Source organism: Neopelma chrysocephalum, unplaced genomic scaffold, assembly GCF_003984885.1.
Source record: "Neopelma chrysocephalum unplaced genomic scaffold, ASM398488v2 Primary Assembly neopelma1_44, whole genome shotgun sequence".
NCBI classification, from domain to species: domain Eukaryota; kingdom Metazoa; phylum Chordata; class Aves; order Passeriformes; family Pipridae; genus Neopelma; species Neopelma chrysocephalum.
Window position 1 is genome coordinate 15,227,961 of NW_020897703.1, and position 15,049 is coordinate 15,243,009.

The 15,049-nt window shown below is 38.6% G+C and overlaps 1 protein-coding gene across 2 annotated transcripts; it reads left to right on the top strand.

Annotated features, from left to right (window-relative positions):
* Nucleotides 1-60: 60 nt before the first annotated feature.
* SPC25 (SPC25, NDC80 kinetochore complex component) lies at nt 61-3,643 on the top strand. 2 transcript variants are annotated; one of them, XM_027678669.1, is made up of 7 exons: nt 61-156; nt 547-715; nt 804-869; nt 1,652-1,792; nt 1,942-2,046; nt 2,347-2,445; nt 3,390-3,643. In XM_027678669.1, exons 2-7 carry the CDS (start codon nt 562-564, stop codon nt 3,521-3,523), a joined length of 699 nt encoding a protein of 232 aa, XP_027534470.1. In that variant the 5' UTR covers nt 61-156; nt 547-561; the 3' UTR covers nt 3,524-3,643. The 2 variants fall into 2 exon arrangements, with proteins under 2 accessions (XP_027534470.1, XP_027534471.1); XM_027678670.1 differs by lacking the exon at nt 61-156 and adding an exon at nt 260-451.
* Nucleotides 3,644-15,049: the final 11,406 nt, after the last annotated feature.

Genomic DNA, 15,049 nt, shown 5'->3' on the forward strand with positions numbered 1-15,049 from the left:
CACCACCCCTCACGGCGGCCCCGCCCCGCGCGCGAGGCGTTACCGCAGCAACGGCGTGGGCGGGTCCCGGCGGGGCTGGGCCAATGAGCGGCGCTGTTGTTGCGGGGCGGGCCGCGCGGGCCGTTGGCGGCGGGAAGGCGGCGCGGTTTGAACGCGGTGGGTTCGGGCGGGAGCGGGGCTCGGTGGGGCCAGAGTGAGGGAGCGCCCAGCCCGATCCCCGGCCCGGGCTGCTGGCGTGGGGAGCCGGCCCCGGCCCCGGTGCCACCTCGCGGGGGGACGGCGAAGAGGCAGGGGCACCCCGGCTGCAGCGGCCGCGGTGCCGCCAGAACCCTGGCGGGGCATCCCCTAGCACAGAATCTGAGCGCCGGGAGAGGAGCGAGGGGAACGTGGCTCCCGCTGAGCCAGTGGTGACAAAAAAAAACAACTTGCGGGAAGAGGTTTCAACAACAAGGCGAGGGGACCAAAGCAGCTCCGAGGGTTTATTCCGTGAGTTACACCCACTGGCACTGCCTCCCGTGTCCTGACGCTGTGTCTGTTCACTGACAGGTGTCTTTCAGTATCATGGCTAATGCAAAGACAGAAGATGAAATAACGCTCTTTGAAAGAGATATGAAAGAGTTTTGGATCGAGTTTAAAAGCGTTTATGGCACTGAACAGATCAATCAGACTTTAACACTGAGAGATTCGTGCAAGGGGTCTATAGAAGTGCTTTCAGGTAAAAAGACTCTATGTTCCTTTTACGTCTACGTTTTGCAAATTATCATCAAACTTCTTCAGGTAACTGAAGTAACTTTCCATTACAGCAAAATGGTCCAAGAAGCTGAAAGAAGGAGACCTGATGATTGACAAAATTCAGGAGTATAACAATGGTACAGTATGGTGTTTTATTTGTCTAACATTTCTAAAATTGCCTAAATACAGCTGAATAGTATATTTAACTTCACATTTTAAAAGCTAAATAATAACATCAGAATCAAGATAGAATTAAAACCAAACATATTTGGTTGGTTACAGGATGTAAATTTCAATTCAAAAGAAATTTGTTGAAAAACTTCATTGATAGTGCAAAAAGATAAGTCAGTTTTCTGCATAGTGATTTTGGGCTTAAGTATTTAAAACAACAAAGTACCAAAACTTGCTGAATTCAATAGAAAAAGTAAATTAAATTGCTTAGTAAAGTTAAATATTGTGAGGTTACTTATGCCTTTTCCATATTAGTAAGAGAACACTGTCAGCTTATCAGTTCAGGGTCAACTTCTCTGAATTTTGTAGTTAAACTTCACAATATCAGGTAAATATTATTGCAACTCTAATATCAGTCAGTGTGTCCATTCTTCGCTTTCTGTCAAATTATTTGTGGAGAGGATCCACCATCTTCAGGCTATGAAGATGTATACAGTGCTGGCACCAGAAAACATCACATCTGATTGAAGTATCACAGTCCCTACTTTGTAGCTTCTCTTTGGCGTAACTTTCGCTCTAAACTTTGTTTGATAGTCTTAGTGTAATTATGCTGACTTCTCTTTGCAGCTGAGATAGCATGCATTTCACTACATTTTATTCAAATAAATCATCTCAAATTACTAAGTATTAAATAGCAGGGGCCTACTTAATCAACTGTATGTGTTCATATTTTCTTGCTTCCTTTCAGAGATTCTCCAGCAGAGCAAATGTATATCAGAAAAGGAAGAGCAGTTGGCAGAAATTAAGCTAAATCAAGAAGAAGAGCAACAGAAGAACTTGACTGACAGCATCCAAGAGTTAAAAGAAGAGTTGGTGAAGCAAATGGAAAGTAAGTAAGCAACGGATAATAAGGAAATTTTTTTAATTGAAGAAGGAGTTGTTTTCAACACTTGTTCTTTAGGGCTTTTCTACTGTTCTAAATATTTTTTCATGTGCTTGTTTTGCCTTTGATACTTACGGTGGATTTTAAAATTCTAGTAATGTCTTCTAAAGACAAAGCTGTCAAAGAGAAAATGGAACGACTGTGCAAGTCTAAAGTGTTGTTTGAGGAGTGTCTTGGATTGGAGATACGCAGAATTCACAGTAAGTTGCTGTAGTTTCTGTAGTTCCTGTGTGCACTGATCCAATGTGGTCAATGCTGGATTGTGCAGTGAAGAACCAGCATACACACCTGATGAATTGTCTGAGCCCAGGCATTACCATTGTTTCTCAAATGGCAAAATATGTTAAAATGCATTTGTCTTTCAAAGAGACCAGGGTTCCCTAATTTGTAAGTGTTCTAAGAATATTAATTGAAACTAACTTCATATTGTGATTTTTAGTTATTGTGACTCTCCAGCAGAGGTTAATGGTGTTAATTAATTCTGCTTGTGTTTATTTTAGATGAACAATTACAGTTTATATTCAGACACATTGACCACAAAGATCCTGACAAGCCATACATGTTTACCCTTTCCATAAATGGACAAGGAGATTATGAAGGTATGTGAATTTTGAATACTTACACAAGAGGACTGAATCTGATGCCTCTATTTGAAAAAAGTGGAGAGGAGCAAAGTGCAGTTTAGTTGTAACCTTTATCTTCCAATTTTTGAGTGAAAAATATTGCAATGGTAATACAGTTTCTTTAATTATGTTTGTCTTGTTAACTTACATGAAAATATAACTGCTTATCTTCACTCTCCATTTTGGAGATGCTGTTTACTTCTCATCAAGCAAAGCGGGAGAAAGAGGATATACAGAGATAAGGATGCTTCATTTTGTAGTTTGTTTATGCTAGAGTCAGTGTCTGTGCTGACAGGCATATTTCAACTTCATTTGAGAAGCCTAGAGGGCAGAGAAACCCTTACAGGGTGACATAGGTGAAAGAATAAAACTTGAAATCCAGCAATCCCCTTCTGTAAGGATACAGCATTTCAGATCTTAAAGCTGGATTTGCAATATGGATCTTACTTCAGTTATGAAGAATTTAAGTGCTGTGCTGCAGAGCGTCTAGATAGATGCTATTGGGGCTTTTAGGTATGGACTGAATAGATTTCTGGTTTTACTAATTCAAATTTAAAATTTTGAAGTTAAAAGTACATCACATACTGGGTTACATCAGTTTACAATCTGCCTGCTGGCAGAGCAACAAAACTATTTAGGAATGTGTTCCACTTTTTGACCAGGCTACGGATTACTTGGAATTGCTGTAACAATTCAAGTAGGAGCACAGCACTGAGTGGGAAATCAGGAAATCAAAAAACCTGTTGTGTTTTTTGAGGCTTTGTCCTTGCTGACAGAAAATGAGGCTACTCAAAAATAATACTTGTGGAAGCTCAAACATAAAAAGATAATAAACTAGATTAGTATTTCAGAAGCATAGGAAAACACTAATATTATTTTTTTTAATAAGTCTCATCTTTTGGAAATTTTTGTCATTTTAGTGACTTCCTGTACTCCTACTCTGGACTGTATAGCAGAGTTCCAGCTCAAAGTGAGAGAAACTAACAATTTTCCTGCATTTGTTGCCAACATCAGAAAAGCTTTCACTGCTTTATCGTATAAACAGTCTGCATAAAACTAGCTTATACTTCTCTTTCTAGCTGTAGAGCACTCTTGTTTCCTTCCTGTATTGTGAAAATGTGTATATATCCGTCTTACTCTGTTTTCTAAATAAAAAAAAATAATGAAAACAGTATTATAATCTGCTGTCATCTAGAGACATTTTAGATCATTCTTCAAACAACGGTATAATAACTGCTTCCTTAACTGAATGCCTCCAGATGTGTAAGTTCTGATCCAGTAGCAAGTGGCTTAAAGATGTAATGATCTCTATTTAGTTACCCCAGGAAGATAAGCAAAATAAAGTACCTTCTGGAGTTTCTCTCTCTTTTCCAAAAACATTGATGAGTCTTTCAGGTTTCTGTGGTTGAAATAGGCCTGAAACCTATCAAAATAACGTGCTGGAGCTTAGCACTTCAGTTACCTGTGTTACAGGCCACTATCTTAATTTTTACCCTAACTTGTACTCCACAGTGCTAGCACTTATTTTCATGCATGTAAATGGTTGTTATTCTTTTGGTCTGTTAAACTTTGTCATTGGAAATCTTTTGATGTGGCAAAGCCTGAAGTATAGTTTATTACACTGTGAAATATAGTTACAGATAAATCACATGTGTATTTTGCAGCTTATCAAGAAGACTATTACTGCCACAGTACTCAGCTTTGATTTAAATTATTATTCTTCTGTATTATTTGTAAAGTCTTTTCCTTTTCACAAAATATTTAAATGGACAGCTGCAACAAGAAAGAGCTTCATTTGATAATTTAACATAGTTCAAATAAAATCTTACTAAATTCAGTCCCAGAAATTCTAGTGAAGTAAAAGACCACTTGAATTGAAAACTAGTATGTGAGACCTGGCCATTTAGGCATATTTAAATGTGGAGATGCTGACAAGATACTCTTACTATTTCCTGGTCAGATGTGAACTGTGTTTTAATTCATTTGGTTTGTCTAAACTTAATGGTACAGCTTGATGGATACACCACAGACTACACCCTCAATCTTCTATGAGTGCAACTTAACAAAAAAAAAGTAATCCCTGTTGGCTCCATCAGAGAGATGATTTCTCTATTTCCATTTCTTCTTCCCTGTAAGGCATAATTTGCTATTTTCTAAATAATGCATCATTTTCCTTGCTATGCCCTGTTGATTTTTTTTCTTTTGCTATAGCCAGTTATACACAAAACTAGCAGTAAGGAGGGTAAAGGTGCCAGCTGATTACACTGCAATTTTAGAACAGAATGGCAGCAGAGATTAGTAAGTGCTTTTATAATGACATCTCTAATTAAACAAATCCTCAATTTCTGCTTTGTCCATAAACCCTGTGCACTCTCTGAGAATTCTGTAACCGACAATGGGACAGACAGAGGCACAGGCTGGGAGCCTGCCTTCAAGTACGGGGTCTTGTTCATTGCAGGTTTGCTTCCTTTTATTTAAATAAAGGAATATTTAAATAGCAGGTATTTATTTCAAGTACTTGCTTCTACCACCAAAAGCATGCTGTAGGCACTTTATGTAGTCAGGAGTTAAAAAAAAAAAAATGCATTGAGCCACCTTCCTTCCCACTTCTCTCCCAGGCATGATGGGTGCTGTTGGCAACTCTTCCTTCCTTGTACAGAAGCTCTTGCCTTCCATGTCAGAAAGCCTATCCCTTCTCACTAATGGCATTGCCCTCATATCCAGAATGACTATTAATTTTGAAGCGTGCTCCTGCCCTTCTTTACCTATCTGTGCCAAGCAACTCTTAGCTGCTCTGAACTTCAGGATGCCCAACCATTTTACAGCTGTTGTATGAAGGCACAAAGACTGACAGAACACAACCACCTTATTTTCATAATTTCAAATGGAGCTGTTCGTTAAGGGTGTACTTATTGCTCAGATACTCTGTAGCGTATCTGATTTGATCATCAATTTCACAGGAGAAAGAAATTGAAACACACCTTGAGTAACAAAGACAAATGCTCAAACTTTGCCATATTTTTTTCTTGTTCAGCCCAGGCATGAGTAGTTGGTGAAAAAATAAATTGTAAAGATTACTATGCACAGAGCATAAAATATGGGACAACTACTGTATTGGAATATACATTAATAGAAATTATTTCCTAGAAAATATGATGTGCCTGGCTGTAAATGTTCTGTACATATGCCTAAAGCAAGAAGTAAAAGTTTGAAATATTTATGGTGTGTAATATAAACCTTTACAACTCCTTTTGGAGTGTGCATAATATACCTGCTTATATTTGGCAAGGCAAATCAGATGCAGATCTTACTTCCACTAAAACATAGCCAGCCATTCCAAAAGTGGGTAAAGACTAGGAAAGTGTACACAAAAGTTTCTTTGCTTATTAAAAAAGAGGAAGTAAAACCAGCTTGTGACTCCCATGAAGCAGCTTTTATGGTAGCGGAAGATGTGTCTTAAAATTTTAAAACCTTTGTGGCTTTAATAAAGGTACTTGGTGCTTATAGGATTTCACACACCTGGATCTGAGGTAATTTGGAATTTTCTATTTGTTATGAAACTGTATAATACAGAGATGTCCAATAATAGGACAAATAGGATAATACAATATAATACTGACCCAACAGACCCCATTGTACTGGTCAGTGCACAAATACAGTCTGAAATGCCCCAAAGAGCATATGGGAAAGCTCTTGAGTTCAAAAGCAACATGCAGCTTAGGGACTGTGACACACAACCAGCTAGTGTTAGTGCTCCATCTATGAGCAGGATCAGGTTTATCTTAAGGCAGAAATAGATGTCAATGAAGGTCAGAAAAGGCGTTTCTTTTTTCATAAATCAATTTGCTCAACTGTGAACATTGCTTTCCCTTTCAAACTGCTGACCCTGTACTTAGCTACCAAGGGTCAAATCTGAAATGCGTGGGCCGTGAACACTGACCATACAGAAAACTGATGTACTGCTGCTCAGCACCTCATCAAATTTGACTCGTAATAGGATGTAAAAATCTGGAAAAACAGGTGTTGAATTTATCAGGTATTGGAAATATACTATGAATTTAAAGGCTGCTGGGAAGACAAAAGAATATTAAATGTCAATAGCATATGTATTAAGTGCATTTAATCACAATTATTTGTATGCTAGCTGGAGGCCAGATTTGGAAATAAATCAAATTACTGTAGAAGTCCTTCTGGCTAACAGAACAGTTTTATTACAAACCTACCCAGTCAAGACTGGAGGTGGTTACTCTTGTATATTGTTAGATGTATTCGGAAAAGCAAACAAACAAGTATTGGCTACACTTGTGAAAATTAAGAAAGACATGGAAGTTATGCTGTGCTTCAGTCATGTTCCAGCTGTGTGTCCTAGTTAGAACGGCTGGGACCAATTCATCACTGGATGGGTGTAACCCAAACCTGTGTATTCTATAGCCTTCCATGCCATTTCCCAGAAACTGTTATCAATAGAGCATTTACACCCTCTGCCCAGAGCAGCCTGACTCCTCAGGCTATAAACTAGGCCTTAAGAGGCCTGCGAGATAGGAAGATGTTCCTGTCCTCATGCCCTTTTATGGAATTCCCCATTCTGAGGGAAGGACTGAGCATTCCTGCCTGAACTGGAGAATATATAAACTTGGGGTTTTGGAACCTTTTTACCACTCGTGGGATCCAGAGGAAGACTGCAGCTCACCGCTCTCAACCAGACTGAGACCACCACCCTCAACTGGACTGCAATCACCACTTCTGACCAGACTGCAACAGCTCTCCCACCAGCAGGTTTTTCCCCTCTCCCTTTACTTTGGACTCGGGGGGGGGGGGCAAGGAACACCACTTTTGTTCATGCCCCAGGGTGCTGGGTTATACATTTGGGTTTTGTGGGTTAAAACCAATTGTCTGTCTGTATAATTGTACTTATTGTATTATTTTAATAAATTGTTATTCTGATTTATAATCTCTCTTTTGAGTTGAGTTCATTTCCCCTGCTGGTTAACTTTTAAACCAGCACACTGTGTTATATTACTGTCTTCTCTAATGGTTCAATAAACTGAATTTATTCAGTACCTTGAAATGGTCTAAATTAGTTGTGTCATTATAATACTCCAACATTGCTGTGAACTCATTTCTGAGTGATTTATAACTTTTTACAAGCCCTGCTGAACATGATCTAACAGACATGCACACAGAAATCGGTCCCACAGGGAGATTACTGTACATATTTTAACTGTATGAATAAACAATACTAAATAATTATGGTAATGCTCTTACCTTTTTGAAAGCAATAGTTGCAACCCAATTACATCACGTGTTGCTGCTAAAATAGCATTGTATTCCTGAAGGGTTGGGAGGAATGGCTCTGATTGCCAGACAGTAAGACTCCATTCTTTTCATCCTTATTATCCCTAATCACTGACAACTACACACAAAGAATCCTTTAGAATCTTGAGCTTATAAACAAGTTGTTGCAGCAGAAGCAATGGCAATGAAGCTTGATTTCCTACAGATCTGGTTTTGTCCTTAAACTGTGCCATTCTCTTCACTGCAATATCCCAGCTCTTTAGAGTCTATGGATGACAGCCATAGAACCACTCCTGAGTTACGCTAGTTTAGTCCCTGCTTGGCTGCTGCTAAAGCCACAGGACACTGGTTGCACCCTGCCTCCCCTTCTTCTAGCGGTTCTCTCCTTTACTTGGCTGCTGAGTTTAAGTACATTATAAGGTCAGGTATAGCTGCAACACAATCTCCTTTTCAAATTTGGACTAATTGAGCAACGGGTCCAAAAGTTGTTAGGGAGACCGACAGACTGTGCTAAAAATAGTGTTTAATCATGGAAGCGTGTGGTATTTTTTTATATGACATTAAATAATTTTTTTTTTAAAGTAGCTATGCACTGAAATAATGAATTGAAAGAAGATGCAATTAGAGTCAATTTGATTTTCTTCCTCTTCAGTCACAGCATGTTGAACAATGCTAATTGCTACTGACTCACCTGTTTTGTGACTGATGGATAACTCTACGTGGAAGCATGCTCTTTGACTTGTCTCAATGGATTATTTTGCGCTGGCTACTGATCACGAGCTCGGTTCTTCACTATCCAGTATCTTCGGCATCACAGCTACAGCTGGAATAACTGGCTGGGCAGAGAAACAGGTGTGATGAACAAACACCAGCTGTGCATCATTATTGTTTGATTTAGAAGCATGCTACACTTTATACTGATGGCAATTCTCGTAAAGGAATCCAGGCATTTAACAGCAGGCTGCACACATCAACTTTTTGGCTAAGTGAGGAGTAGGTTGAAGTGATAGAGGGGTGACCTCGTGGGTGGTGTACTAGCTGTCTAAGTTAAAGCACAATACATTAATGTAAATGCTTACCTCATAGGTTAAAAACAGGCCAACAACTAATAGTTAACTTTCCAAATGAAGCTAACAAGAAATAAATTAGCTTGACTAACTCCCATGTCTGACACAACCCCATTAATGGAAAGACAATGCAGCAAATTGGTAGTTCTACTTTTTTAATATTAGTTGTACCAGCATGACTAACTGGCCTGTATTTTCCTACACTTGGTGCAAAGGCAGGCAAGCCATCTGATAAAATCATGTTTCTAAAGGAAAGAGGGAAAAGCTCTTCCGACATGCAATTCTCAATGCTGTCAACTGCAACTCTGCAGCAATTACCTGTCATTTTAGGCTCCAGCCTTCTGTAAGGTTAGTCCATAATTCTGACAGTCTGCTTGGGACTGTAATACAGTAGGGACCACTTTTATTAAGTGCTCTGCTAATGGCATTGCAATGAATCAAAATACCAAATTCACATTCAGTGTGCATGCAATTTACATGAGGATGGTTTACTGTCCTCAGCTGCTCCTGCTGAAGTTTCCCTTCATTGTTACCAACCCATTTTTCCTCTTCCAAATAATATAGCTAGCATTCTATATCTGTCAAATCTTATAGATGAGTTCTTATATGAGAATTCTCCCACGTGAAACAGCTGTGTTTGTCCCGGATGCTTGGTCAAGTTGCAAGAGTAGCACAGATCATCATAGCTTAATTATATGCAACTCCAATGGTTCACATGCTCTTTATTTGACAAAAATGCTTTCAAAAATAGATTTGGTAGGAAATTGGTATTAAAAGGGAACAGTTACTTAAAGAATTTCATGTGAAGAGGCAGCTGCTGCTAGTCTGGACAGCAGTCCTGGCTGCTTTTTACATCCACCTGTTCCAGGGGGTACCACAACTTGGGTCATCACTTCCTCAATGTTGCTGAAGGACCAAATGTTGGACCTTTAAGCAATCTAGACTTTTAACATGCAAATCCTTTTCTGGAGCTGAAATATGAATTAGCTTGTCCCATAAAGTAACAGCTGTGGGCACTGATCTCACTTGGAGATTGCTCAGGGAGAAACTCCATATAAAAATGAGATACAGTAACACCTAAATGCTTTGGCTGAATTAAGTTTAAATTGAGATGATAGACTAAACAAATATAACTGTAAAATAGCAAGCCTTTCTGGTAGGAGGCAGCTCTTTCAAAAATACTTCAGGAGAGCAACAGTAATTGAAATTACTGTGAGTTAAAAGGTGGGGTTATCTTTAAAACAAGCTCAGAAACGGGAAAGAAAGTTGCTAGTTAGATTAATGTGAGGAAGCTGATGCAATTTTAATCAAGGAATGATCACATTCCAGCTGTGGATATCAGGATTGTTTTTCCATGTGGTGAGATAGCAAAAAGTTGCATAAATATGACAAAAATATGTCAGTTGTACAGGAACCTTGTTTGACTCTTTTTCTGGGAAATAGTGAAAAATAACCTGTGTAGTATTTTCTAGGGAGAGTTAGGCATGGCATGGCACATGCCTTAGGTACACCATTATTGTGCCCAGTTAATACATAGTTATTGTTTTATTAATTTGCTTTGTACAAATAGGTTTTGGATTATTGGAATTAACTTTTCACAAAGCTGTGACCTCTGGATCTTACAGTTCAGTTGGGAGAGCAGTCACCAGTGAGAAGTCAGGATAGGCAAGTTTGCTCAGCATGCATTCTAGCTTCATTCCCATTACACATGCCAATGTTAATTTGGTGTCACTCATACCTTTTAATATTGTGTTCACATTTTTAAATTCCTCAGCATAGGAACTCTGTGGAAAAGAGCCTATATGACAACCATCCTGGACTCCCCTATATCTGAGCACAAATTGGCATCCTGCTCTGTGAAATTACTTAAGAAGGTAATCAGCTGACAAGAGTAGGCAATGTAAAATCTGGCAAGGGGCAGGACTAGTGTCCAGCAGAACAGGGCACAAAGAAGACCAAAAAACCCAGCATAAATTAGGGAAATGGGAACCCTCTGCCCACACTAGCAGAGCTGGGACTAAGTGTAGAGCCAGAATCCCTCCACACAACCTCCCAACCTCTGGCCTTCACAGCACGATGAGCTACTGAGTCACACAGCAATTTGCTCATCTGGCACAGTTACACATTCAGATTTCCTTCCACTCACCTTCTGAACCTACATGAAACTGTCATTGACTTCTAACTCCTCTAAAGCAGCACAGACCTCCTGTTGTCTTCTGAGAACCACTGTGTGTCCTGTGCAGAGGGACCTTTACAGACTTAAAGGCAGTACTAAAAAAAAAATCTTGCTCTTTATCACATTATCCTGAGCCACCTTCTGTACACATTTGCTCTCCCTTGTGCCATGTAAGTTGAGGGATATACATGGCATAGGAAGCAAAAGACATTAGACATACCACTGGACAATTTTCCACGTAATTAAATCTCTTCATAAATATCTTCAATAAACATGAACTTAAATGCTATAGTAAAAGCATTACAAGATTCTCTCTATATATATTATCACAGAGACATATTAACAACTACAGTAATTAGTTTTTACACAATGGAAATCCCCAGGTTTACTTCTCTTCAAAAGGTAAAACTTCAACTGATGTGTGAAGATTCCTATATGATTGGTATTTGTATTATAAGAACTGTTGCCTCTATTTCCTGCTGAAGGTATCAGAATGTTTTCATGCATCCCATTTCTAAGTACTCCCTCATCATCTTTTAATGCTGCACCAGAGCCTGCTTGACAATGGTGTTTTGTAGGCTTTACTTTGGTGAGTGTCTGAAAGCAATTCCAGCTCAGTGCATTGCTAAACATAGATAGATCCTTGGAAAAAAAAGAAAAACAAAACAAGAAAGGAAAAAAAAAGAAAAACGCTTTATCCCTCTTCCTTTCAATAGTAATAAAAACCATAAAATCCTACAATAAATAAGCAAACAGATTTGGTCTACTGTAAGGGTAGAGGTCTGAAAGATTCAGGTTCCTTGGCAAAACCAAAAGCTGCAGCTTTCTCCTTAGGAGAACCACTATACCAGAGTGACCCTCTTCTATTACTTCCAGAAGAAGTTATTAGGTGGTGCTTTGCTGACTGACAGTTTAGCCCAAAACATCTGAATGAATATCTATTTCTAAGAAACTCTGTCCACCTAGACTGAAAAAAGACAGCTTTTCCACAGCAGGTTAAGCTGGACATTCAGGAATTATTAACGTGCAAAATTTTAATACTGAAATCCTAGGAAAATGTCTTTTTTATAAAATAAAATATTTTAATTTGTATAGAGAGAACTTGTCCTTCTAACACTTCCTGTTACAAACAGTTTCATACCAGAAGTAATATAAAATAATGCAGTGATGAACTCAGCAAGATACACTTGGATATGCCCGAAAAGTGCTGGAGTCTGCAGTGTGGGGAACAATCTTTGAGCTAAAACAAAGGAAAATATTGTTTGCATCTCACAGAAAAGAGAAGAAAACCAACACTACATTCCTAATACTTATGTTTATTATGAAAGTGTCTCCAAATAAAATAGCCCACAATACTGTTTTTTTCCAGAGATTTTTGAGGAATAATTATTTTCCATATTAAAAAAAAACCCAAATCCAAACCCAGTCAAATTAAACACAAAATAACTCCCAAAGTTCTACACAACAGCTATACATGAAAGGACTTTTAGCTAGTGTATCACTGTATTCAGGACAGTGGAATTCCTACACATCACTGCATTTCTGAAAGAGTTGCTCAAGCACAGGATTGTCATGAAAACACAGGTGAAAGTGTGTCATCTGCCTCACCCTGACTTGCAACAGTCAACATGCACAGTATGGTATGGTAAAATTAAACCCCAGAATTCCAAGAAGCTGAAGCTCAAGAGAAGCCAGAAAATGCATACTGTTGCACAGATCATTTTAAGTCATGTAAGACAATAATTTTTGCCATTCGTCTGACATATGTGATCACTGACATAGCTCCAAAACATCATTTCATAGTATTTCCTCCCATTTTTTAATTGAAAGCAATTTTAAAGACTGAGAATTCTGTACAGAGACACTCAAACACTGTGTTTTCATTGCAACTACAATCAGAAATCTTTACAATTTAAAGGCTATACATGTACACCACCTTTTCAAAATTCCACTAGTGCTTTTCAAAAAGAAAAAAGAGTAACATTGTCTTACTGAAGTTCCCATTAGGTCCCTGTTCCAAATCAAAACCAGTCAAAACAAGTAATACAAACTGGTTTTGTTTCATGGTTTAAAGGCAACTGTAGTTTGCAGAACACTGAAGTTAGGCCTAACAGGGTCTACATTGCAGGAGGGGTAAAAATTATTCAGTAGTTCCTCTCCCCCAAATGTCACAGGAAGTAGACAATAGGAGACATATAAAAATGAGTTGTAGCAAAGAGATTAAAAAAATACCAAAGCATCAACTGTAGAAAACCAATTTCTCTGAGATACAGAAGGCTGCGATAATGGGAAGATGAATGAAACAGGCATTAGGCTTCCTACTAGAGCACTCTGCATGAAACACACAGTGACTAAATCACCCAGCATTGATCACCACTGACAAGTGCTGCAGGGGAACGGCTGTCACCGTCATGTCCTGTTCAGAACTGGAAAGTGATTTTCACCTGAAACAGATACAGATTTAAGACAAGAATCACTTCACTGTAAGCAAAACTGCAGTGTGTGTACTTGGGTCTCAGAAAAAGCATTTGATATTGGCAATCATGTGGTCACAGAATAGTCACAGGCTGAGACAGGAGCATATGAAGCTGTGACACCTGTACCAATTCTGCTGGAATCATTAAATAAATAACATATAGAAAAAAACTACAAAAGGGCAACAAGGAAACAGCGTGAGACGCTTTGGTATTTTAAAACTAGCACTATTTAACACTGATCAAAGACCCAAAAGACTCCAGTGTCCACCCTTGTTGTTTGATCAGATATTTCTACCATTTTCTGCAATGTTGGTTTTAATGAGGAAAAAAACCACCAACCCACCATATATTTTTCTTTTGGTACAAAATATGCCAATATGGGAAACAGTAAAAAAAAAAGTGTGACCTGAATCTTATTTTACTATATTCTGGGCTGTCTAGGGAGAGAAGACAAATTCTTACTATTTACTAATCAACTCTACATATAATTTCCTCATTTTACTACTTCAACATCTCAACCACTGCGTCGTGTACTGTACTATAAAAAGGGAGCATAGAACTTGAAGACAAAGAGGTTATAGAGTACAAACCCTCATTTCTAAAATTACTAAAATGACGATTCTACAAAAGGTATGAACATACAGAACCTTTTAAGGTCTCACATTTACCATGAACCATGCGAATAATTTCAGTCAATTTTCTGGAATATGTGCAATTAACCTCTACGTACTTGATGGCCTCCAAATGCATCTTGCAAAGCTCTTCATCAGAAAAGCAAATAAATTCAAATGAAAAAGGAAATAATTGCACAGCAGTTTCTCTGCAGAGTGGAAGATGAAGCCAAAGTTTTGACAACCATTACTTAAAGCAATGAATCAAAGCACACTACTATATCTGATTGCTAAAACACTTGGTCCTTCCCACTAGAGAGAGAAAAAAATGTGTGAATTCCTAATTTTTATTAAAAAACCTCTAGCTTGAAAGATTGTTTAGCAAAGGTTAGTGAAGTTCTCAGTGATTCCTTACTCTTATCCCATTTCCTCAAATGTGTCATTTGAATCTCTTACCTCACCTATTTTCCAGACATCTCTGTATTAAACTTATATATTAAAATTATCTGTATTACAAATATCCGTATTACAAATATCTGTATTAAACTCCAAAAAGCCAGGTTTATAGGGGATAAGTAAGTCATTTGGAGTTACCTGAACCAAGATAACTGTGTACATGCTTTAGTGTATCATAGATGCAAATGAATTTAAACCTCAAGGGATGAGTTTTAATCCCACATGCACTCTTTACCAGTGAGGGACCTTGACATGATTGAGATGGGCTGATGAAACCTCTTGAAGTTCAATAAATCCAAGTGCAAGGTCCTACATCTGAGTTGTGGCAATCCTGCAGGTTGGGTGGAGAAATGATTGAGAGCAGCCCTGTGGAGAAAGACTTGAGGGTGGTGGTTGACGAAAACTCAGTATGAGCTGGCAATGTGTGCTGGCAGCCCAGAAAGCCAACAGTGCCCTGGGCTGCATCAAAAGGACCACGGCCAGCAGGTCGAAGGAGAC